The sequence below is a fragment of the Tubulanus polymorphus genome, chromosome 9 (genome assembly GCF_964204645.1).
Source record: "Tubulanus polymorphus chromosome 9, tnTubPoly1.2, whole genome shotgun sequence".
NCBI lineage: Eukaryota > Metazoa > Nemertea > Palaeonemertea > Tubulaniformes > Tubulanidae > Tubulanus > Tubulanus polymorphus.
In genome coordinates this window covers 13364433-13389631 of record NC_134033.1, presented here as the reverse complement: position 1 = coordinate 13389631, position 25199 = coordinate 13364433, and the positions used below count along the sequence as shown (strand labels likewise).

Genomic DNA, 25199 nt, shown 5'->3' with positions numbered 1-25199 from the left:
TATTTCAACTGCTACCGATTGAATAATCATTATATCTTTTGAAATAAAAATATAATTGTTGATATTGTTAAATTTATTGATCTAAATAGCGCGTATAACACATTAGAAAAGGCGACAACCATTGTTTCAACAGGTGTACGCCCTATATTTTAGTTTCCTGCAGTCGCGTAGCAACAACAATCTGATCCCATATTATTACCCCCAGTATCAATTTATATGACGAAAAATAGTATCTCCGGTTTCTGACGTTTCTGACGTAGATATTCGAGTTTAAATTGGAATTTTTCATTAAAAATGTTGACCTGAATTAAGCGTGCAGAGAGTTGATTGTTCATAAGGCTGAGCTATCTCGTCCTGTATTGCGCAAAACACGTTTCTTTCTCCGGTAAAATTGTATCATTTTTTGGCTCGGCAAATTATTCCGCTAGGTTTGAAAATCAGTTGTCTGTCATGGTGAGAACTATATTTTTTTAAGTTTATCTAAGTTAAACTTATATAAGTTTATCTTATTCAGTTTTTAACTGCGCCGAGGCTCGAAAGTTAGCTTCTTGCTGGGATTCGAACCTGATGGCATATAGATTCACCACGGCACTGAGACCCTGCCATTCTAGACCGAGTGTGCAGCTTGATGTCATTATTAGCGAATCCGACATCCTGTTTTATTTTAGCGCTGGTTATTCATATGTAATAGTTTATCATTTATAGTTTATCCATCAAATTTACCTCAGCGATTATACAACGAGCAATCTGATTGGTGCCACAAGTTTTTGCGCGGCAAAGCTGCGCACCCATTCTTACTGTGGCAGGGTCCGTGCCATGGCTGAGTGTAGCGATGCCATCAGGTTCGAATCCATGCCGGGAGAGGATGACTCACTCCTGGCTGTCATCTCATCACTTCAGTCACATAGATATTTTTTCAATAGTGCACATGACGCATTGCAGGAATTTGTTGACCTTTTATAGATATCAGGTGATGCATGTATTGCATATTTTCCGGCTAGAATTTTTATTAGCGATTATTAATTATTAGGCAGTGTTTAAAACAGATGCTATAATTAATGAGCCTCACACGTGTATGACGCCATCGATTACGGTTCGAACAAAATAATGAAACAAAAACTTTTCATAGGAAGAAATTCATATCAATTTGTTGAGAATAATAAATGTCTTGCTATCTCATTTAAAACGTCGGATCCTTGACTGACATAAATGTTGACTGAAGAGGGTTGTTCACGGCGGCGTAGAGCGTTCTGTCAGAGAGGTCTAAAAGAGTGTGTGATTTAGATTCTCCGTGGCATCTCTTGATCCAGTTCAGAAGTGTCTGATCATCTCAAGTTCTTCTAACGAAACATATCTTGAATATTTTTCCCATAGGGATAATTGACATTTCACTCCACCTAAATGTAAATCAGTCGGGTTTCGTCTTTATTTACTTTTCACGACGATAGCAATCGTCAAAAAATGAGTTTTCAGTTATATTTCTTCTGCAACGCCGGTTCTTGGATATTTTGAAAGAGTGGACCTGAAAATCTGAATGGGTACACGATTGAGAAATGGTGGATTTGGCCATGTGACCAACGTAGGCGCAAAACACACAAGATCTTGGTCCCAGAAAATCTTCAAAAATTCTGGGACAATGAATGGGCTGTTCTGGCCTATTCTCCCTATTTCTTGGAAAAAAATGCCTCTTTTGCAAAAAAACATTTTTCCTGATTTTTTGGATGGCACATTTGAACTCTCTGAATCCACCCATGTGCTAGAGTCTAAAGCCTAGCGCACATCGACACTGCGATTGGAGACAACTACTTGCTACCGAACGATTATCCCGCGCACATCGAAATCTAGTTACAACCGGTCAGTTGCAGCAACTGCATGGCGCGTGTCGGTCGTCGAAATCCAGAGCGCGCACATCGACGGATATGACTGCGATTGAGTACAACCAGTTGCTCAAAAGTAGAACATGGGCAACTGGCTGGAACTGGAGATAGATCGACGCTTACCAATCGTAAGCTCGCTCACATCGACACATTCAAGCAACTGATCGTATCCAGCCAGTTCCTCTCATGCGCCGAAAACTGCCTGGCAACTAGTCTCGAATCGCAGTGTCGATGTGCGCTAGGCTTAAATCTACATCGGATCTACTGGTGCGTGTAGGAGCTGCCCATAAAATTAACTAGAAAATATTTTTTCAAAGAAATGAAGGCACGTTTGGGGAAAATGTCTAGCGTGTGAGAAGAACATGGTGATATAGATTTCAAACTGAAGCCTCCATTTTATGTGCTCATGGTGGCTCAGCTGTGTCAGTGGAAATAATGTGTGGCTGATCTTGTTGAAAAAAATAAACCTGTTCAAGATGTCACTTTTGGCCTGTTTATAGCTGATACTAATTTCTACCTGTGCAGATATCAATACAACAGGATACGATACAATGCTCTGTAGTCAGGGGAGGATCCATCACATTTTCTTTTAGTGCCTTTTTAGTCCACTCGCGACTTTTACACTATACAGGTCCAGCAAATCTTGCTTGGGGACAACTTATAAAAGGACTTACACTTGTTTGTAGTTCATTTAAGAAGTTGCAACATCATGTCCCTATTGAAGTTATCTTATTTTACTCGATTCGTAAAAGAAAAGAAGAGAGAGAGTATCGGCGAAGATCAATATATCAATAAAAACACTTTGTCTAACAAGCAATTCGGATGAAAGCAGTTGATTGTGCATTTACGTATTGACTCGAGCGCGAGCCATAAGCTTTTAGGAACATCGCGCAAATTACCTTTTTCAGGAAATGAAGTTTTAAATGTTAAAATCTATTTTACCGAATCTGAACTGATTCTCGATGGAGAATTCGGTAGGAGTTCAGTGACGGTCTTCAGACTGTTTTTTATCTTAGGTAATATTGTTTGTTGCTGTTTATAAACTTGCCATAAACCATTTTAAGTCTTTACGTAATATAAAGCTAATTTTTTGTTCTATGACAAATGGCTGGGTGTATATATAATGAAATTGTACTCCGGTTGTATAATGAGCGTGAAGTAGCGCGCAACAATTATGTAACATTAGACATAAATATTAAAAATATTCTCACCAGTAATTGCTTCAACTATTGTTCGTGATTACTAAACATAATAATCACGCATGAAAAGGAACACTTAAAGGTATATATGCGTATAATATGGTTAATATTTCCCCTGGGTATTTGTAGGACCGCTGCAGCAATTAACGAATATAGTCATCATATTAAAAACGTGCTCGCGTTAATAAACGCTGTCAGGTATTGATGGTCATAAGTCCTTTCTCCGGAAATATGATACGATACATTATGAATGGCCATAAATGCATTCCATACGAGATGCAGCTGCCGTCGTTGTCGCACTATTGCTTTTTGCTGTCGGTTGAAAAAATTGCTTCGAGAAATTATCTATTACAGTAAATATCCAACGCTGAAAATGATCAGACCATCGCGGTAGTTGGATTGGAATCCTATGCGATATAAAAGTTCGTTTTTCAGCGATGCTCTAGTGTTTCCATTGTGAAGTGGAATTTTTCGTTTTCCCCATATTGAAACGTCGTCATATTTTAACCCTCTCAGTGCGTCTTCACTGCACTGCGGTGTATACATCAGTGATAGATTTTGCTAGTACACCGCACTGCGGTGTATTGATGTAATTAGTAATTATCCCTCTTGAAAAATGGCAGCACGTGTCAAACATAGTGAAATACTAGTTACTAACGATACACCGCACCGCAGTGTAGACGCACTATAGTGGTATTCCCGTTGTTCAACACGCTAGGGCGGAATTTTTTAGAATTTTCAAATTATCTCCAGCACTATAGGGTATTAATTAGTCAGCACTGAAAGGGTTAACCCGCTTCAAGCTGTTCTCGTCCTGAATTGGCACTTTTTGCAGTTTTCTTCTGGGAGAAATCTTCGCAGATATTTCCATCAATTCAGTATTGAAGATGTGCATCCCACGCGAATATGCCGGATGTACTGAGGGGGTGGGCACAGGTTACAAATTTTTTTCTGAATCTTCGTATCAATTCTTGTATAACACACAGTATTTCTCGTGTAGCGAGTTGAGAGAATAGCTATGACTAATGTAGCAACTGTATAATTCATGTCTCAGACGTTTCAACTATTCTTATAGATAAGGTTTTTTTTTTCATTAAAGGAAATTTCATTAAATATGTAGGCCTAGTGTTAGTACGTGACTGTTGCTTCGCTAGACGTCGTCGTAAGATCGATTTACATTCATTGAGTTTTCTTATGAAGCTTTATTTCTAAAACATGAAGTCAAATTTAACCCTTTCAGTGCGTCTACACCGCAGTGTAGTGTACGAATCAGTGATGGATTTTGCTAGTACACCGCACTGCGGTGTATTGATTTAATTAGTAATTACTAATTATCTCTCTTGAAAGATGGCAGCACCTGTCAAACATAGTGAAATATTAGTAACTATCGATATACCGCGCCGCGGTGTAGACGCACTATAGTGCTATTCCCGTTATTCAACACACTAGGGTGGAATTTTTCAGAATTTTCAAATTATCTTCAGCACTAAAGGGTATTAATTAGCCAGCACTGAAAGGGTTAAGGGATCTCCTCGAAATCAGTGGCGTTGTAACCGTAGCGACTGCATTGGCGAAAGCCGTGGCAATAATTTGCTGAATGATGTTTTTTTTTTTTTTTCTGTACTATATTTTTGATGAAATTGGAGTAAATTCGCCGTTGCAATATTAGAACCTATGGAAAAATTGGCAATTGGCCGCGCCAATCGAAAATTGCTTCCAACGCGCCTAGATATAGATGCCCTTATCCCTGAAATACGCGTATTTATAATCGTCCTTATTGCTATCAATTCATATCCTGTATTGCAGTTAACTGCACACGCGGTAGCGGTTAGAGCTCCTTTGTTTTTAGTTCGGTTTAGGAAAAATATTCGGTTATGCCAGCACTAAATATATCACCTCAGGTGCTTGCACTTCATCCAAGTGGCCCGAGGAGTTGCATGTTTCGTACATATTGCATACTGTTAGATTTCTATCTGTATAAACACCGTTTATTTCCACGAAATGTGTGCAGGCAGTACTTAAAAAAAACATGTCAATACATGATTCATTGTCTGTATATGTGAGTATGAGTGTTTTTTAACCGATGTTCCTATATATTGATTGTAACGCGAGGTTTTGATCCATATTCGCGATATTTCACTTCAGAGCAATTCAAAGTCGTCGGTTTTTTGTAAGCTTTTTAGTACCCACTATTACTAATAGCCTACTATTACTACTGACTCGACAGAAAATTTACAAATGTATGACATCCGATTCGAAGAGAGTAGCGTCTTGAAACATGCTCAGGTTTCATGCAACGTAAGGCATTTGTCGGAGATTGAATTCTCGAAATATTGGCGGGCTAAATTCCAAAATCGTATGACGACATTGATTATATGATGATCGTTCATGTCGATGAAATGAAATCAGGCTGAACCATCAATGACTGCGGCCGCGCGTTGAGTGTGATCTGATGTGGACACTTGATTGCAGGTATTTTGGTGATGAGCGATCAATTGACTGGCTCTATGATAGCGGCGAGTTTCATTGGTTATAGGATTACCTTTCTTACTCGGCGTATGAGATTGCTTATGAGAAAAGTTGATTCGAGTTTGATTGAAATGTGGAAGGAAATTGAAGCGCGGTAACCCAGTGCCACTAGCGACACCTGGCGAATTATCGCTGAATCCTCGCTTCCTTCATTGAAATTGTTGCACAGTCAATTATTTCATCAGTTCCCGAGCTTACATGGCGTCCAATTACCCTCAGTTTGAATTGTGTGTGAATTACGCGTTTTGAATTAAGTCTTGCGATCTTCAAATGGCTTTGAATTGTACGATCGCGGTTGATTTGTGTAATTATGCTAATGTACTAGGTTTCCCCGATGCGTGCTAACCTTTTCCATCTAGTTAACGCACCACATACAGAGCGACCTTCCTGTACCATATTACACACACCAGCCGAATCCTTTGAAAGTCTTATTCGGCTCGTTACCAATTTCTGGAATGTGGTCGCGTTTCGAAAATATCAATCACTGCCTTCGCCCGTTCGAGATTTAGGTTCTATTTAGTCGTAAGTCGATGAGAAATGACGATCAATAACTTCGGGTCTAATGAGGAATCGGCATCATTTCCGTTATGAGGTCCGTCGGTATGTGACTAGTTTACAGTCCGGTTACCGAGCAGGTATTCCTCATCGACAATTGTAGTCCTCGACTCGTTTGCGATATAAGAGCCGTTGTTATTAATGGACGGGTCATTAGCGTTGAAGACGTTAATCATGATGTTATTAGTTTTTTCATCGATGTACTTCCCGCATCATTCGCGCATCATTCGTGTCGGTCAGCGTCGCCTTATCATCGATCTTATGTACACTTCAAGCGCTGCGACTGAGAACAGCGTGGCCACTGACCTGGAAAACCTGGAAAACTCTGGCGATCACAAAAAACTTTGACAAATTTTACCAAAAACCTAGAAAACTCAGGGAATTCGGATAATGCTTCCTTGGATTTGGAATTTTGTGATGGAAAACTCAGGGAATTTGTAAATGGGCGGAAAATGGCGGCCCTGTAACAGAAAACAAAAAAATATATATAACATTTTACCAAATACTTGGAAAACTCAGAAATTTCGGATAAGGCTATTGACCACGTGTTTCTTTATCAATACGCGATTCGATGAAAAATGAATGAATTGTAACGTTTTAAACCTAGAAATTTCTCTGATTCACTCAATTTTGTGTAATCACTTGAAGGGAATGAGCAGAATTTGTGGCCACTCCGATGAAAAACGTGGCGTTATAAACACTGGTATATATTCATTGATCTGAATTAGATTCGATGTATTTGTTGTTTTACATGTACCGGTATTTAATTAGTAATTACTGTCAGTTCGTACAGTTTTTTTTTTGATCTATTGCGCAGCGATGTGTACTTTATTCGATGTTTAACTGTCGAGTTAATGTGTGGAAAAATCTAAAATAGATTTACTGTCAAAATGAAAACGAAAAAGAGTTGCTCATTTTTTTGCGTGATATTTGCTATTGATTTTAGTTAAGCTAAACACATTTGGCTCCGTGTAAGTTTCATATTTCTGTACGTTCATATTTTTCAGTGGTTCAAGTACTGTTGCTATTGACAATAAAATTGAACAAGCCATGGTGAGTAATACCTACCTACATATTTACTTAACCCTTTCTGTTCATGTCTCTTTTAGATTTGGATTAAAAGGATTAACTTAATTTCTATAGCCTAGCTAGTGTTATTTGTATCATCTAGTTTGAAATGATTCTAGGGTGATATCTATGCCGGGCCGATCTAAACACTTGTCCGATTGCCCGGGATAAGCCTCATTAGGGCAAGGAGGTTATCATTATCATTAGTCCACTTGGCCAGTGCATTTTTATGTTCCAAAACGATAAAACAGATGATTGTGCCGCCAGTCGGATTTCCTGTGTGTCGGGCAAGTAGATTTTTGAGAGGGTAAGTGAAATTTTAGATATGCTTGGCCCGCGGGCAAGTGGCTTTTATCCTTTAGATCGGACCCTGTAGAGTACATATGCCCCATTTTCAACTTCTGACCTGTTGTCCCATCAAAATCAAAATTAAACTGAGATCTGCCTCTAGATTCATCCAGAAAATGGAATTACCATATTGCCACTTAGAAAATAAGTATTTTCTAGAAATTACTCTTCAGCGAGTCTGTAAAAAATGCTTTGAGTTTAATTCATTGCCCTTAAAATGTTTGATTAGTTTGCTTTTAAAATATGCCGGGCATGGATTAGTCTCCCACAAGGTCCACCGTATAATGATGACAAATATGATTTTTTCGTGTTAATATTCCCCGGAGCCTCATCAACAGCGGCCAACCCAGAATTAATTTCAATTGAATGCAAGTAAACATTAATAATGCTCATGTTGGAATTTGTCGGAGTATGATTAGAAAGTAACGTTATGTAAATACGAGCCTGGAGAATTGAGACATAAACCACAGGGTGTTCGTGACAAGTCAAAGCATCCTTACTAGTATTTACATCTATATATGATAGTCCTGTACATGCCACGGTTAATCAGTGCAATCTTTCTACTAAATCGTTAAAAAGTTTAGATGAGACTAAATAATGATAGCTTGTTTCTCATAATTTGCGACGTCATTTTGTAATCAGTTCATTTCTATAGCGGCCGGGTCTGTTATGGTAAGCTTGATTATAATTTTTTAAAGTAATGTACAGGGTAGATAGGCGGCCGGCTGGGTCAACTTATAAGCTCAGCAGCAAAGCCGCGGACACACTGGACGAAATCGCCGCCGATTTTATGACCGATTTGATCGCCAACAGACCCGGACACACTGGGCGATTTCGTCGGCCGACGAAATCGGCTGCAGTTAACTGTGAAATATCTGAAGTCTTAAAAAAATGTGCCTATAATTTTCTACAGTAGAACTCGCTTAATTCGGATTTCACTTAATTTCGAATGAAATAGTTGGTCGGTTTGACCTGGAACCATGTTAACTGTACATAATTCAGATTTTACTTAATTCAAAGAAATCTGGGCGATCCCTAGTCATCGGAATTAAGCGAGTTCTACGGTATCATCAAAAAGTAAATGGAGTTCTTATTTTCAAATTGCCGGTGCATTTGTTGCTCATATTAAAGATATCATAGTTATTTACGTACAGAAACAGGAGTTTAGTTACTTCTTGATGATGCCCATTTAGCGGTAGAACATTAGGAAGAGATTTCCTCTTGTCTTGCCTTGAGGAAATCTTGGAGGTCGTGGACCATAATGGATATCTGAAGGGAGTCATTATGATGACAGCTGTACAAATATGATATCCTCCTGAAGCTATACGCTGTTAAAACAGAACGACTATATGGTAAAAATGTCACATGTTTATTTCCAATTTGTGCTCATCTCATCGGGCACAATCGCTCATCCATACATGTATATGTCTATGTGTATAGCATGCGATAAGAACATTTGAAAAATTCAAGGTCATGGTACTGTGTAAAGTTCTGCAATCTAATTACCGGTCTTCTTTTCTTAATATACCTGAGTTTCATTCATTCAGTACAATGAAAATGGTGTAACCATTTGATATGTCATGTTCCCATAGTCAGATATATTTTGTGCCATACTTTTCTCGTCTCACAGGAAAACATCCTCGAAAATTGATTATAGGACGAATAGGTTGGATATTGACCTTGGAACTAGATAAAAATTCAACGCAATTATATTTCGCTGATGTATACCAGTATATAACAGATCTTTTGTTCACTTTAGGATTTGGTGAAAAGTCATTTGATGTTCGCAGTCAGAGAAGAGGTGGAGGTACTTAAAGAGCAGATCAAAGAACTATTAGAACAGAATGCTCAACTGGAATACGAGAACAATATACTTAAAACGAACGCATCTAGTGATACTCTGACGCAGTTAAAGACACCTCGACCCGCTCAACAGCAACAACAAGCGCAACAGTCGCAGTCACAGCAACAACCGCCATCAGCGACGTAACAGTAAAAAATACGATAATTAATGATATCTCGTGAATTGCGCTGTGATGTCGATTCATTGTTTTTTACCTGTTCAACTTCAATGATATGTTGTTTATCATCCTATACGTACATATATATAAAATGTTTGAAAATGCTGAAATATATGGAAAAAACGGTTTACTAGTGCCTGCATTCAATTAGAATTCTGAATCTGGACACTTATAATGAAAAAAAGTCCAATTTATTATTGGTTCTGTTACTTATAAATGATGATAATCTGTTTTAATGTTTGTTATATATGAAATTGAATTGATATTTGATTTATGGAAGTTGTTGACTGCTCTCTGCGTCGTATGACACATTTTGATTAGTTTGGGCTTCTCTAATTCATCCAACTATGGTTTCTATAGAGAGAGTTCTCTTAGGAATCAAACAATAATTTACAGCGGAACCTCCTTACGACGAACTTCGAAGGACCAGAAAATATGCCGAGTTATAACTGAACGAAATCGGGACGAAATTCTAGGTTTGTAAAAACGGATAAATCGTCAAACTGAGGACGTTATAACGAGGTTCCACTGTATTACTCCTCCAAAACATACTTTATTACTCCTCAATATCTGCTTCGTACTCGGATTATTTGCATTTTACATGTAGATTCCGGGGTGTTTGGTGAGTGGGGCGGTAACTTCCAGATAGTTGCATGGCCATTAAGTTTTAATTAATGGTATGCCGAATAATGAACATATTCTTACACCTCGTTTGATCGATGAGCTCTCTGAAAATGCACACGTGAAATGATCTGTGAATTTGAAGTCTGAATACGATTATGTTCATAATATATTTTGTTATTCTTACCGGCCATACCTGTCCATTATGTGTTTTGTGTTTTTAAACAGTTTCATAAATGTTTCCACTTGAATGGTGCTTCTTCGGAAAAACGAGATGTGTACGCTACACCATCATTGTGAACATTAGACATTCTATAGTAAACTATGCAGTTCGTCTGCTGACTAAAGATGCTGCCATTCCAGTGTTACTTAGAAGATAATGTATAGTGTTATATTCCTTGACCCATGAGTAGGAATACTGTTTGGTAAATTGTACATAGCTCTCACATGAAATTGTAAATGATATTAGCCATGTAAATGTAAATTTCAAACGGCCTCTGCTTGCTATATAAATTCCCTGAAAAATGAAAAGGGACTTTTTACTTGAACAAGTTTTTTGCCACGAATTAACAATAGAATTGATCAAACCCTATCTAATCAAGTTATTTCAGCTATTGTTTTTTTATCCTCGGCACATTCGGTCAGTACGCCATTTGGACGCATACGCTAAACTCGAGTCGACCAAGATGTAATCAGATTTATCGAATCTTTAGCAATTTAGATCAAAGACTCTTAGTTGACGTACGTCCGTTTGTGATCGCTACCATTGATCTTAATACAGGTATCAATCAGTAGCCCTGAACCAACCCCTCAGACATTCAATGATGTAGTAGTATAAAGCTTTGAAGATGTCTGGTGTCTAGTACATTTTGATGAAATCCTGGACACTTTTGAAGCCAGAGCGATGGATAATTCTGAGCCGTGTGGTTCCAGGCAGCCTGTCATAGCTAATATGCGATCAGCATTTTTCTACGCTTCTATAAATAACATATGGATTCTATAAAAATTATCGGAAAATTTAAGAATGAAAATAAAAACGGTTTTTTCGATTCTAGAGTCACAACTCACTATTGTTTGTGATCTCAGTTATTGACTGTTAACAGTACAACAACGTATTCAATCAAAGTTCTGTCTTACCTACGAGCAACAGATAATTGCTCGTAGGTCTTACCAAATCTTTTTGAGGAGAGAGATATTTTATTTTTTCTGGAAAATTGTTACCAATGATTCCGGAATGAAATGTAGATAAGGCATTGTGCAAGAAGTACGTCCGTGTAGTACACACATAAAGGGGACTGGGTTAAAATATATGAAGTATTTAATTGTGTAATTTACTGCAAATCAAAAATTTCAAGACCGTCACAAAGAGGAATCATCTTCTTTTATAGGCGTACGTGTACTCATTCGTGCTAAAGATAGAAATTCTACAACGGTATAAAAGTAATTATGAAAAGGAATATTGGAAACGTAATCGACCATATTTAACAAACTTATCAAACAAGCTATATGTACGTGTTAATGATCGAAGTGTTTAGTGGAACATCGCTTATTACTTTCAGTACTGCACTCGGTCAATCGATATCAATTTGCACCAATATCTGTTCAATTGATCGATTGATCGTGCATAGTTCCTCGACACTCAATAATTATTAATTTCCTATTGACCTCAGATTGCTGGTGATCACTCAGCGGCTTTTAAACCTTCCAGTGCTGACTTATTGATACCCAAAAGTGCTAGAGGTGATTTGAAATTTTTTTTTAATTCGTCCCTACAAGTCGAATATACCGAGCGCATCTACACCGGTGCTGCCATCTTTCAAAAGAGATAAAAACGAATTACTTATTACATCGATACACCACGATGCGGAGTACCGGTTACAAAAGTCCATCATCATCGATCTATACACTGCAGTGTAGATGTACTGAAAGGGCTTTTAAGTTATGTTAGTCATCTATGATGCCCCTAGTCCAGTCACTGGCTCGGATCCATTTTCAATCCAGATTAAAACACTAGCTGAAAGTCTGATAGATTGGTCACGATGATAGTCAGTGATTCGTTCATGAATGGTTTACTGATTCAATCAAATATCGTAATGATTGATTCCCCATTTGTTAAGAAATTGTTGAATCAACTTAAAACATGCATTTTCGCTTTGAATAAAATATCATTTAACACTATGAATTACCTTTTACTTGATTATTTATTATTTGATGGAGATTGGTTTACTGCGTCAGATAACATCATTGGATTCACAAAGGAAAGCTGATAATAGTTCACACTACGTTATTTAGAACGGTCTCCCGTTCCAATTTAGTACCGACCCAAAAGACCAGGTCCGTTCTAAATTTTGGAAGCTTTTCAATCTAGTCCTAGGTCCGTTCTAAATCGTATTCCGCGGTCTGAATTCAATTGTAATAAACTCGTCATCAAGCTGATTTATCTGGTTTTCAGAATATAATTTCTATATTGCATAATGGAATGAATATCTATTTGTCTATCTTCAAATCTGTCTATTGCTTTTGTTGCTCGAGGAGTAGCCGTTTTAAAATCGCCTAGAATTGACCGTAGATTGCTATGTCCAGATATAATGATTAACTGCAGTCATCAAAAATTCTCTTAGCCAGGGACTCTGGATGAAATACTCATGGCGGCAAATTGTAAATTATTTTAGATATCTGCTAAACTGCTAAATCGCTCAAGAAACTGGACACCACGACACACAATAAAACCTCATTCATTTATTTCTCTGCGGGCAAAATGGCAGTAAGGTCAAAAACAATACGATCTTATTTTCTGAGTCGCAGAGCAAAATTATAATTTCCTATCATTGAAATAACAGCTGTTCAATCACACACTTGTGGTGAAGGTATGTATGACGTCTATACTAATAAATAACAGATACGATATCAGACTTGCGCAGTACAGGTGTTCCTCGAAACCCAATTTAACACGTGTGCACAATCCCCGTTGACAATACAAAATGTAGATAGAAAAAAATACTCGCTGAGGTCTATATGGAATCTTAGCTCGTTGAGATCAAGGACGAGAAAGTTTTTCTAAAAGAGGTGCCACATGAACCGTTGTGCGAAACCTGTTCCAACCCGGCTGAGGCCAATATGATTCAGAATCGATTGAATCGAAACTCATCGACTGATGCTAGAGTTGTAATATGAAAACGAGTTGCACTGTTATCTGGACATTCGTTTAGAAAAAACAGCGAAGATAACGTGAAACAGGTGGTAAAGAATTCGTACAATTTAATTAAAACCCAAGACTTGAAACTTAAACGGTACATCCAGCGATCCAGCGATGTGTATCGGGCGCCGTACAGTTCTTAGATTTGATTATAAAATTTGTTTCTCTTGTTATTGAATTTTTTTCATGTCAGCAAATTTATGATGAATAAAATGATTTAACGTTGGATTGAACGTGTAGAAGCGATGCAGCTCAATCCAACACGTCATCAAATCGCGTAGTAATACATGATTTAGTCTCTCAGGAAAACCGATTTGAAAACGAAATTCGTAATCTGATAAACTCCCGAAATATAATTTAGTATGTAAACTTATTTAGAAAGTCACTGTCGTTATCCGCATTTTGAATGAATAACAGTTACACCGTACGACCTATTTGTTTAAGCGCTGTGATAATTCACTTCCGCGTGTGAAGCGTCCTTTTACTACGTGAAGCGACACGACGAAACTTGACACTAAATTTCAGCAAAAACCAACCAAATTATCTAATTAAAATGCCGTCGAAACAGAGAATGAGAGTCGCTAACGACAAGCACAGCAAGAACGTCGGACAGAAAGGAAATGTTCCAAAAACACTGGTAAAAGATAAACACTAATAAGTGGATTAGTCCTATTTTCTTATTTAAACTTTTTACGGGGTCGTCGGGAGGTAGTTAGTTACCTAATCGTTGGTGGTAAGCTTTTTATAATCGGATGGGCTTATACCAACGTTAGGGATGACAAGGACCAAAACACGGTTGAAAAAAGTAACACTTCAAAAATATACTTTCTATTCACTTCAGTCCACAATTAATGGCTTAATTCACAAACTAACACAGGTACCTTTCGAAATAATCCAATTTTATGTACGTTTCGAGTGATTAATCAACATTATTTTGAGAAATTAATTAATTTCTCCACAAATTTCGCCATTGGCCGCCATTTCTCTGTATTGCACATGTGGCATGATAAGACAAGGGGACCTACAAGGATTTATATAAAACTTTCAAGACGAAACGACAATTTTTATTTTTGATGGTTTTCCAACTTTTATTTCAAGTCTTCGTGTTTTCCATGATAAATAATGAAATGATAAATTTCTGGTAAAAGAAAAATGTGAATAAGTGTTGATTTTTTAATTTTTTTAAATTTCGTCGTTTCGCTTTGTTAGTTTGTGCTGTTGTCCTGGGCTCAGTCCACAGATGCCAGCACCTCCAGTAATTTTCAAAATGGCAGCTGTTGACTGGACGGAAATTTACTCTCACTTTACGGCCGATTTGCACATGGATTAAGATCGTCAGGTGAGGTGTTATAGGTATCAGACAAACTACGAATCTGTTGTGCGTCGATTACAACAAAAATGAGACAGATATCTTAAGAGACAATGAAATGCCAGGCAAATTACTCGTCAGTCAAATTGGCTGACGAAGATTTCATACAAAAATGACCTTCCCATTCCTGACTGTGGTTTGTGAAAATATCCGATCGTGAAACTAAACCACAGTCAGGTTACTGACTAGTCGGGAGGCAGGCTACTACTGTAGTAGCTGTGTGTCACTGTTGACAGTACACTGTACAGTAAAATACAAACATCATGCTTTGATGCCGTCAATGTCTATTATCACCTGGGCTGGATTTAGAGGGAGCTGTTGCCCCTAGAAATTTTGGTATGCTTTGCATCTGCTGCTTGTCTTTATTATGTTCCCTCTCGGAATAAACTTTAAAATGTTTGCATTTCAGAAACAGAATGAAGATAAATACCCTGTTGGTCCGTGGTTAATTGCTCTATTTGTGTTCATTGTATGTGGTTCAGGTATGTATCGATCGCGTGTAAACTTGTTTTTCACGATGATTTGATTTCATTTTTAACCGACCTTTGAAAACTAACCATGTTGAGTCCGATCCAAAACGCCGATTACAATTGAATTGAATTATTGAAAATGAGAAAATACAAAGATCTCAAGTTTTAATCATTGCAATTGATTCGTGAATCTTATATTTTTCAGCAATATTCCAAATCATTCAGAGTATTCGAATGGGTTAGACAGAACTCGCTGTTGTAAAACTACCAGAGACATACGTCGACAACTGCTAGCTTTAAGGATATTTGGCTATGGGATAATGGATCATATCAGTAATCATTCTCAACAGGATTGTATACTTATTAAAACCGTGTGAAATGTGATAGTGTTTAAGCGTGAACTCTTATTTTTCTTGAAAAAAAAAACGATTCTTAGACTTAAATTGTTCGTCGAAACTATAATGGTGACTCGCCGGGAAGCTTACCACCGAACACAGTAACTGACTGTTTTCGAAAGGATATGATGATTATGCGATGTACTTAATTCAGGGATGTTCGATTTGGCTGTCTTCTCTTAACACAACCGTCACAATTAAATTAGTTATTGAATAAAATTTCTCTCGACATTTACTTTTGAGAGACTTATATTATTGGTACGTGGCGGGATTAAATAGATTTCATGGAAAAATAGATTGATCGCGACGTGAATTTTAGAAATTCTTCCATTTTCATCTTCATTCAGTTCTTCGTGTGTCGTGAATAATATTTTATGGTGCATTTCAAGATGTTTTATGTGTTTTTCTTAATCCAGTGATCATCATCTTCCTCAAGTGTAGTTTTTCATCTCAAATGTCAATAACTTGGAGCGTCGTTTAACCGTGCTTCAGGGGACAAAACGTAACTGATTGTTCATTCTTTTATGTACGTGTTGTATGAAAAATTAGATTTTCTCATTTGGCTCATTAGAACGAGGTATCACTATATTGTAGATGCGCGCTGTAACAATTACCGCTATCTCTATGGTTATGAGATCTAATGCAATTTTGGTTTGGATGATCGTCACATTTGTTAAAAATTTAGACCTTGAAAAAAAGTTTAAAGCATTTGAAACCAGAAAAGCTGCTTAAATTATAATGTGGTATTCATATTTCACACTTGTCATGTTTCATGTTGCTTTGGGCTGATTTTCTCAGTTGTGGATTAATACAGATTACTCTGAGCCTGTTTTAAGACTTTATGAGATAATTTAAATTCCACAACTGATGAAAAAGGGCCCAGTGTCATAAAAAATACATACAAATAATATATATCTATATGAAAGAATTCCTGGGCTGTCATGAGAAATAAATTTCTGGAGTCCTTTTTAATATTTTGTTGAATCAATATTTTATAGACCGACTGGATTTAGCATGAGTTTCTTCAATGTTCACCAGCGAATTGCTAAGTTGTTGCCAATGGCATTCTTTATCAGGATAGGACAGGGCTTCACCGAGAATCTTCATCTTTAGTATCTGATGTAGCAATAGGGTTAAAGAGTGATGTAGATCACTTTTTGGATACAACCACTTCCAGGACTGGGTGAAGAAAGGGCCTGGTCACCACCTGCTGAACCTGGGAGTCCAACAGAAGTTTGGATTTTTGTGAATGCATCTCGGCCAACCCGATTCTTTCAAATCAATGCAGTAAAAATCCCAGGATACAGAAAATAAAATTGTCCGAAAGGCTTCCGTAATCTAAAGTTTTTTTTTGCAACGATGCAGATAGTGAAAAAATATATTAGCCTATTCGCATGCCACAGTTGGAATGATGCGAATCGAGTTAGTTCACATATTCACCGCTAATGATATATGTAGCGGCAGCACTTCACGGATACGGTAAATGTTTGACACATGGATGGGCCGGGCTTCGTCCGTTATTCGTGAAAAACTGCAAAACAGATTTGTTAAGCCTTCCTTTGAAGATGGCCCACATTTTGCAGTTCAAGTTAAATTTTCACTCAAGACAATTCGGCTGATCGGGATATTCAAATTGATGAGCTTATCATTCCACAACATCCATCCATGGGCATGGGTCCGTTTGGGATGAAAACTTATAACCAAACACTTTTGATAGTCCCCGTGGTAACAGATGGGAAAACTGTACGAGCACCTAGTGTTATCAGCTTATTGATAACTCAATTACGTGTTTTACTCAACACCAATTCAATTCAATGTACGTCGATTCAAGATGTCAGCGCCCATAGTACCGCCGTGTGTCACATGTAATTGTCCCATAAAATTAGTTTGACCCTCTTTATTGACACTTTTGTACAATTAATCTGAAGTATTGAGTCGAACGACCCATCACTGCCAATATTGTTTAATTTGCACGCGTGGTGCAGACACAAAAAGATAATTAAGTTTCACGACTTTAGTCACTCAAATCGTATTCTATTAAAAACTTTCATTTTTAGTGAGAGGATCAGATGGGATATGGATGCATTATGGCCCTCCTACCAACAAACGAAAAGAGGATTTCAGGTAACTGAAAACACCTTTTTCTTGGATACAAGCGGGCTAAAATATATACATGTGCCTTACATGATTTTGGAATCATTTTTTGTCCAAATGATATGTTAGCCTGGCCATATGGTTCACTGGGGAATAAATAACAGAGATTTGCATTATGTTGATTTTTAGGGATACAAATAAAAACTGCCGGTGTATGGCATTTTCTAGCGATGGTAACCTTTTTGCTTATATAAATGGAAAATTGTAAGTGTTGATTTGCATTTGCATTTTTATTTATGAAACGTTTATTGGTCAGTTAAATGTTTGATACCTATTCTATTGCAGTGTAATTGTGGTCGATTTAAGATCCAACGCTATAGTATGTCAACTTCAAAAACCGAAAACGATTTTTCTAGAATTTTCCCCAAAATCGACGTATCTAGCCACGTGGGAATCATACTATGGTCAGTGCGCCAATGCTTTGGTGATAATGTTTGTATGAATTTGATTGCATTCTTTTGATTCCTTCAATTACGCAAATGTTCAATACACCATTGTGACCAAGAATTAAAATTTATAACATTATTTATTTGATATTCAGTTGTAGCTGGAACGCCTCAAGGCCAATTAGGTCCGAATAACTTGAACATCTGGGATGTTAAAACCGGCTCTTTAGTAAAGGGATTTATTCAGAAAAATGCTAACAATTGGTAAGTACCAGTAAGTGAGAATTATGGAAGAAAGTTTTGTAATTTTCATTCAATTTCACAGTCAAAAAACTGCATCAGGAATAGATGTTGTTATATAAGGAGAGAATCCCGCAATGATAATAAAAAGTCCGAAAATGAAACTTCGAGATAGTAGTTTATTTCAACGTTTCGACTATATCCTAATAGTCATCTTCAGGAATAATGATTTTTCATTATTACGCTTTATTCCTGAAGATGACTATTAGGATATAGTCGAAACGTTGAAATAAACTACTATCTCGAAGTTTCATTTTCGGACTTTTTATTATCATTGTGGGATTCTCTCCTCATCGCGTCAACACGGATATAGTGTTCTACCAATCGTGATGTTGTTATATACCTTCTGAAACCGGTGTTTTTCGTCGTAAATGAATCGTAATTGATTTGATAAGGTGCCCTCAATGGTCGGACGATGAAGGAATATGCTCTAGAACTGTAACTAATGAAGTTCACTTTTATGCTGATGGAAATTTCGGTAAGAATATCCTTAATGTATCGTAATCGATGTAAAATGACTAATTGAAGAAATGTGTTATTATCGGTTGGATGTATTTACTAAAAACATGTTCTTTCAGACACATTCAAGACAAAATTAAGACTGGAAAAATTGAGTGACAGTTGCATAACCAAAACTGGCCCACCTTATTACATAGCAACATATGTACCTGGTAGTAAGGTAAATCATACAATTATGATTGTCATCAACATTTTGAGTTATGCTTATTCATCTATATGACGTTTCATTTCTAGGGTCAGCCTAGTTTCGTAAGATTGTATAAATATCCCGAATTTACTGGTACGAACTCAATAATTGCCAACAAAAGTTTCTTCAAGGCTGAAAGTGTAACTATGCACTGGAACTTCCAAGGTACCAAACCGTAATGCATTCATTTCGAATAAACAATGCAGTATCAGATGTCTTGAAAATTAGAAAATGAAGTTACTTGTTTCCAGGTTTTTAAGAATGCATATTTTTTATTGTCAGGAACTGCTGTGCTTGTTTTAACTAGTGTAGAATCAAGTGCTGACTCTTATTACGGTGATCAGGGGTTGCATTTCATCCCAACGAACGGAGACAGTAGCCTTGTACCACTAGGTGAGGAGCTATATTACAGCGGTCTGATAGGATTCTTGGATATTTAGGAAGTACATGAAAGTACAATATTTCTCTTGATACCCTTACAAATGGAGCTCATTTCGTATTTTGTCAGGTAAAAACGGACCAGTTTACCATCTGGAGTGGAATCCAAAGTCTCCACATTTTTGTGTCGTATATGGTTGTATCCTTTTTCATATTCACGATGTAATTTTGGACATACTTTACCATCCATGTTATATGTAGAATTATTTGGAATATTTAGGAAACACATCTAAAATGCTTAGCATTCTCCATTAGAATTGCCATCATAATTCTTTATTTTACATGCTGAACAGTAAAATAGTCATTTTCCTACAGGAGATATTGTTATCCTTAACCTATTTTGATAGTCATGCCGGCAAAAGCTACTTTGTACAACATGAAATGTGAACCAGTATTTGATTTTGGTACTGGACCCCGGAACTTTGTGCACTTCAATCCATTCGGATCTGATATCCTTTTAAGAAATTGATTAAGCAGTAAGAAGCATCCTACCTGAAACTGTAGGGCTTTATTGTATAATCAAGGTATCCAAAGTTTAGAAAAAAAGTGCTCTGACAGAAATCTAGTATCAGTTTTACCTTAATTTATTGATACTGCTATGTTTGGCTGGTTTTGGGAATCTATCCGGTCATATCGAGTTCTGGGATGTGAAAAAACATAAACTGATAAGTAAAATAAAGGCGGCTGATACAACATCGTTTGAGTGGTGTCCAAATGGTGAATATATCCTCACTGCGACCACGGCTCCACGATTGCGTGTGGACAACAAGTATGTGAAAATAACTCCTTTCAATCCACCTAAAAAGATGATGCCTTGTTTCTCCTAATCGATCAACTTTTAAGCTCAGCAGAAATGAGCAACAAAGTATCAAAATTTTTTAGATATTCAAACTACTCCCACTATACCATAGGCTGTTCTTACAACTGACAAAGTACTAACTGTGATTTTATCTGTCGTTACAGCTTTAAGATTTGGCATTATACTGGTAGTCTGGTCTATGACGAAAAGTGCCAACATTCACAAGAACTATGGGAAGCGGTCTGGCAACCAGTATCAGCCGGAACCTACCAAGCTCCACTTATACGTTACAAGCCACAAGAAAATGCTGATACAACAGTGAATGAACGTAAGTTTGTCAGAAATATTTTGAACGTTGATGACGATGATTCAATTTTAGCCTTCGAATGACAGCAAAATATATTTGATGACTGTCAATTTATTGATGGGAATTTCTCATTTTTCAGCCAAGGTTCAGGTTTACCGGCCACCAGGAGCTCGTGGCACGCCGTCTACGTTGAAACTTCACGAAAATGAACCGCCTTCAAACTCGAAACAAAATGAGAATTTATCAAAAGCTGCTCTTAAGAATAAGAAGAAACGTGAAGCAAGGAAAGCCAAACAGGAGCAAGAACTGGTAATTTTATTTAAGAACTGGTTTAATTTTATTTAAGAACTGGTAACTTTATTTAACACTTGGTTATGTAGTCTGGGGCCAACCCCTCCAGTCAGGGACAATCACATTTTTAAAAAGTGAGCTGATAAAATGTGTGTAGTTCCTAGTCAACTAAGAATGACTCGGGTGAAATTCTGAATACAATTAATGATTATAAATAGGAAAAATGTTGATGAAGTATGGAATGTCTTTTTTCGCATTATTGCGTTTCAGGTTTGGGGATTGCAGAATAATATCTTCGCCCTTGATATTGGTATTTTACAATTTTCTTTTTGAGAAGGATTAACAAACTGGTGTTATACTCTTATTATTTCAGCCTGTGCAAACATCTCACACTCCTGCCAGCTCGTCAACTAGTGATACACTAACTACTGGCGATGCAGAAAAGGACAAGAAAATCAGAAATTTGAAGAAGGTACGCAAGTTCACAACCATCTCAAAACTAGGACGAAATTTTTGTCATTTCATCGTTTCTGATGGTTTGACTTGTACGTGGTTTATTTCAGAAAATCGATGCTATTGAAAAACTGAAACAGCAACTCAACGAAGGAAAATCATTGGAACTGAATCAATTAGAAAAGATAAAAACTGAAGATAAATTACGTAAAGAGCTTGAAGCCATAACATTGCATTAGGAAATTGAAGATTCGGGAGTTGCTTCAGATGCTTGCTTCTTTTGCTGGTTATGGTTATACTTGAATAAAGTACCTCCTCCTATGTTTGTTTTTGTTTTTCACTGTTAAATTTAGTTTATTTGATGGATGTATACAATGTAGCTAAGTCATCAACTTTTCCTGAAAACGAATGAATGGAAAAAAGTTTCGGTCAATTTTATTTTCTCGCTGAGACCATATTGAGTATTAGCAGATTCCTAGATTCTCTGATATGATGCATATATCAGTTCTCCACAACACGTGCAGAACTCGTGCGAAAATTACCGCTCGAATCATATACATCGCTTTCGTGTGAAAATCTGACCGCTACTTTATTCCGGTTTGACTACAATTCAATTATGTAAACTAAGTTTTAATCATGAAAATAGAAAGTTTCATTGATATGGTATCTCATAGTCGATTTATGTCTTTATATGTGGAGTTTTGTCTGCATCGATGTTCACAAATTGTGGAGCCATCGCCATGCTGCCGCAGCGTGCCACAAGGATTCATTTGTAAAACCAGTCTGTATTATTTTCATGGTCCAGTAATGCTGATAGTAAGGTTCAAATAGCAAGCGACACCAAGAAACGTAATTTATCTTTTATTGGCTACGGTCCATTCCACACTATAACATTCAGTAAAAAAACATCTTTATGGCGGCTGTCTTGGCCTGTTTTATCAAAATATATAAAAAACATTCACTTTTCTATTAAAAGATGACAGTTCAAACAAATTTCGTTAATTTTAGTTGTGGCCGCAGCCCGAATGTCTGAGTTTCGCCATAAAGTGCTGCCGCTATGTATCACATTAGCGGCGAATACGAGAACTAACTCAACAACAGACTAGGCCGGTAACCAGTCTAATTCAACAGCTCAATATTCCTACTGTGGCACGCGAATAATAAGTTAGTTCACATATTTACCGCCAACGATGTGTATAGTGGCAGCACTTGACGGTTGAGATGATAAATTAGTCATCGCCTACCGGGTGGAAATAAATATCCATGGTGCCCTGTTTTTTTGCCACGCACTTTGAACATCGATGTTAATTTTCTGAAAGCGGTGATGTATCGTGGCTGTATTTTACATTATTATTTTACTAGGTTCAGGATCAATCTGTGATAGCAATGACTACAATAAATGATGCATTAGTTCATACCAACGAAATTCCGGCGCTGATTTTCATGCTGCCACTGACAGGCTCGCGCGAAATCAACATGATTTCAATTCAGTTGTTCGTGTCCCGAAAATCTCAACCATCAACAACTACGCATCCGTTTCGTTAAAGCGATGGACTCCGAGTCCATTTAAATCGAGAAGCGGCCGCACCCCGTGGCAGCACCCACAAAACGACATCAATCAAAAGATACATCAAAAATTACCGACAAATACGTATAAAACGTTTACATCCCGAAAATGTTTGGTTGAAATAGGAATTCTTACGACAGAAAGTATCGCCTCAAGTTCACAATATGGACAACCAATCGAAGAAACTGATATACGTCAAAATTCATGGAAATTTAGATGGTCGGCCCGAAGCCATGGAATGTTCATGCAGTTACAGTCTCGCTGGAATAATTAATTTCTTATATGAATTTACATTTGTGACATGTATCGTCACAACACGGATACAGTGTTTCATCAACATGGTGAACATTACATGTATGACATCATGATGGTGTTGCGGCTTATTGTGCTTCTGTTAACCACGGAATCCTGGATTTGACGACGACTTCTATGTCCATGAAAACATTTACAGAACATTTTACGAATTTCGCGCCATCTTGCAAGATAGAAAATTACATTCACCGAATAATTGATGTCCCACACAATGAGAAACATTTCCCAAATCGTAACTAAGTAGGGCAGATCTGGATTTATAACATAGAGTTTCGCTAAGATGGCGGCCGGCGTTGAACAAACTATATACGCAAGTGAAATCATTAAAAATACTCTGGTTACGCGACGATTTACATTCCTGTCAATTAATCTAGATACGGGTTTTCTTCTAAGGGTTATGCAGATAGCCGTGTTTAAAATGATGATGACAAACAAGGATCCGTGACTTAGAACAACCGCCGAAAATATAACATGCGCTTTGTTCGTGGTCACCGGCCAAGTGCAGATTCTTTTCGCTTCCATGTAATGATTGGCGACTCCGGGAACAAGAATATACAGCCACGTGACCAACGTGAGCATCACTGTACCGATCGTTACCTTTGTGGCCATCATCTTTTTACCAAGTCGAATATATCGAAATGGTAATGTCAACGCGACGAACCGATCGATCGAGACCACTACCATCAACCAGCTACTCATCGAGGTGATCGCGTGATAGACATACGTATTCAGAGCGCACGTCCACGGGCCGATAGCCGTCGATATCACCAACCCCAAACCGATACGGGCTCCGATCAAATTCACGAAAAACACCAGTCGCATGAACACGTTTAAAAGATCTGCAATGGCCATCGATGACAGGTAGACGCTGTACGGATGGCGTTTCATTTTGGTCAGTGTCATGATGATGACCGCCGATACATTACCCACGATTCCAAATGGAATTATAACCGAAAGGCTGGCCACAAATGTCCACCAGCGCCAGGAATCGTCATTCAACGACAACGGTAGATAATTCCAGTATACGAATGCCCATGGAACCTCGTATTCATTACTTGAGTTACTCATCGTTCTGCAGCTGAATTAAATGAAATTCGTCTAAATCAACATTGACAAATTCCAATTCTTCCGGACAAGCTTTGTTCTTGCGCGAATACCCAGTCCAAAAAACGGTTATCGAGATATATTTCGTCGTCACTACACTGAAAACTGGTGATATACCCGATAAACTGTAGAAATCCGACGTTCGATATTTATCCTACGACAAGACGATACGATGTGAAGTTTCGCGTTCCTCCGCACGTGCCTACAGCACCCGATACAACTTCCTAAATCAATTTCCACTGGAGAATAACGGATGCGTCACATAACAACACATTCATTATCGTTTGACGTCAAACTAGGCAAAAAATGACTTATAACACAAGGGCAACATCGTTTTGTCTTCAGAGGTGACTTAGAAATTCTATCTTTATCTTTGCGGACTGAACATTTAAGAAAATCAAAATTAAGCTGGAATATCTGGCAATATTTTGTTTTACCGGTTCCATTCTAGAAGAACTAAAAAATTATTGTTTAGGCTGAAATAGAATGAAACGCTGTTTCTCCTAATCGGCCGGGCCATTTTGTAAACTGCAATGAAATTTGATATCAGTTCATTTCTGTAACTGCTGGGTTTGCTATTGTTAGCTTGATCATGATTTTAGAAAAAGAAGTGCATGGGCCGGGGTAGATAGGCGGCTGGTCGAGTCTACTTGTAAGCTATGCAGAAACGTGAGAAAGGTATCTTTCACAGGTCGTGACGAAGCTCGGGAAAAAGCCCTAGATTTCTGTAGTGG

General features: G+C 37.6%; 3 protein-coding genes across 5 annotated transcripts in view; all 3 read left to right on the top strand.

Annotated features, from left to right (window-relative positions):
* Positions 1-12393, top strand: part of LOC141911361 (uncharacterized) — a 30983-nt gene extending 18590 nt beyond the window's left edge. For all 3 annotated transcript variants that reach the window (XM_074802361.1, XM_074802360.1, XM_074802359.1), the window contains 2 exons: positions 7168-7213; positions 9336-12393. In XM_074802361.1, coding sequence (XP_074658462.1) covers positions 7168-7213; positions 9336-9566 — 277 coding nt within the window. In that variant the 3' untranslated portion in view covers positions 9567-12393. The remainder of the gene's footprint in view (positions 1-7167; positions 7214-9335) is intronic.
* A 1499-nt stretch (positions 12394-13892) lies between these two features.
* Positions 13893-16607, top strand: LOC141911368 (stress-associated endoplasmic reticulum protein 2-like). Its single transcript, XM_074802369.1, has 3 exons — positions 13893-14051; positions 15193-15265; positions 15459-16607. Exons 1-3 carry the CDS (start codon positions 13968-13970, stop codon positions 15494-15496), a joined length of 195 nt encoding a protein of 64 aa, XP_074658470.1. The 5' UTR covers positions 13893-13967; the 3' UTR covers positions 15497-16607.
* An 866-nt stretch (positions 16608-17473) lies between these two features.
* LOC141911363 (eukaryotic translation initiation factor 2A-like) lies at positions 17474-22126 on the top strand. The gene is made up of 16 exons (XM_074802364.1): positions 17474-17513; positions 17706-17772; positions 17932-18006; positions 18088-18206; positions 18344-18452; positions 18884-18966; positions 19067-19167; positions 19242-19359; positions 19477-19587; positions 19703-19771; positions 19980-20081; positions 20227-20401; positions 20596-20759; positions 20878-21047; positions 21403-21501; positions 21593-22126. Exons 1-16 carry the CDS (start codon positions 17480-17482, stop codon positions 21719-21721), a joined length of 1725 nt encoding a protein of 574 aa, XP_074658465.1. The 5' UTR covers positions 17474-17479; the 3' UTR covers positions 21722-22126.
* The last annotated feature ends 3073 nt before the right edge of the window (positions 22127-25199 follow it).

Coding starts and splice junctions, on each gene's coding strand:
- LOC141911368 (XM_074802369.1), top strand. CDS start 13,968: ATGCCGTCGAAACAGAGAATGAGAGTCGCTAACGACAAGCACAGCAAG. Junction 14,052..15,192: donor GAAATGTTCCAAAAACACTG/GTAAAAGATAAA, acceptor TTTGCATTTCAG/AAACAGAATGAAGATAAATA. Junction 15,266..15,458: donor GTTCATTGTATGTGGTTCAG/GTATGTATCGAT, acceptor TATATTTTTCAG/CAATATTCCAAATCATTCAG.
- LOC141911363 (XM_074802364.1), top strand. CDS start 17,480: ATGTCAGCGCCCATAGTACCGCCGTGTGTCACAT. Junction 20,082..20,226: donor CTTCAATCCATTCGGATCTG/ATATCCTTTTAA, acceptor ATTTATTGATAC/TGCTATGTTTGGCTGGTTTT. Junction 20,760..20,877: donor TGATACAACAGTGAATGAAC/GTAAGTTTGTCA, acceptor CTCATTTTTCAG/CCAAGGTTCAGGTTTACCGG.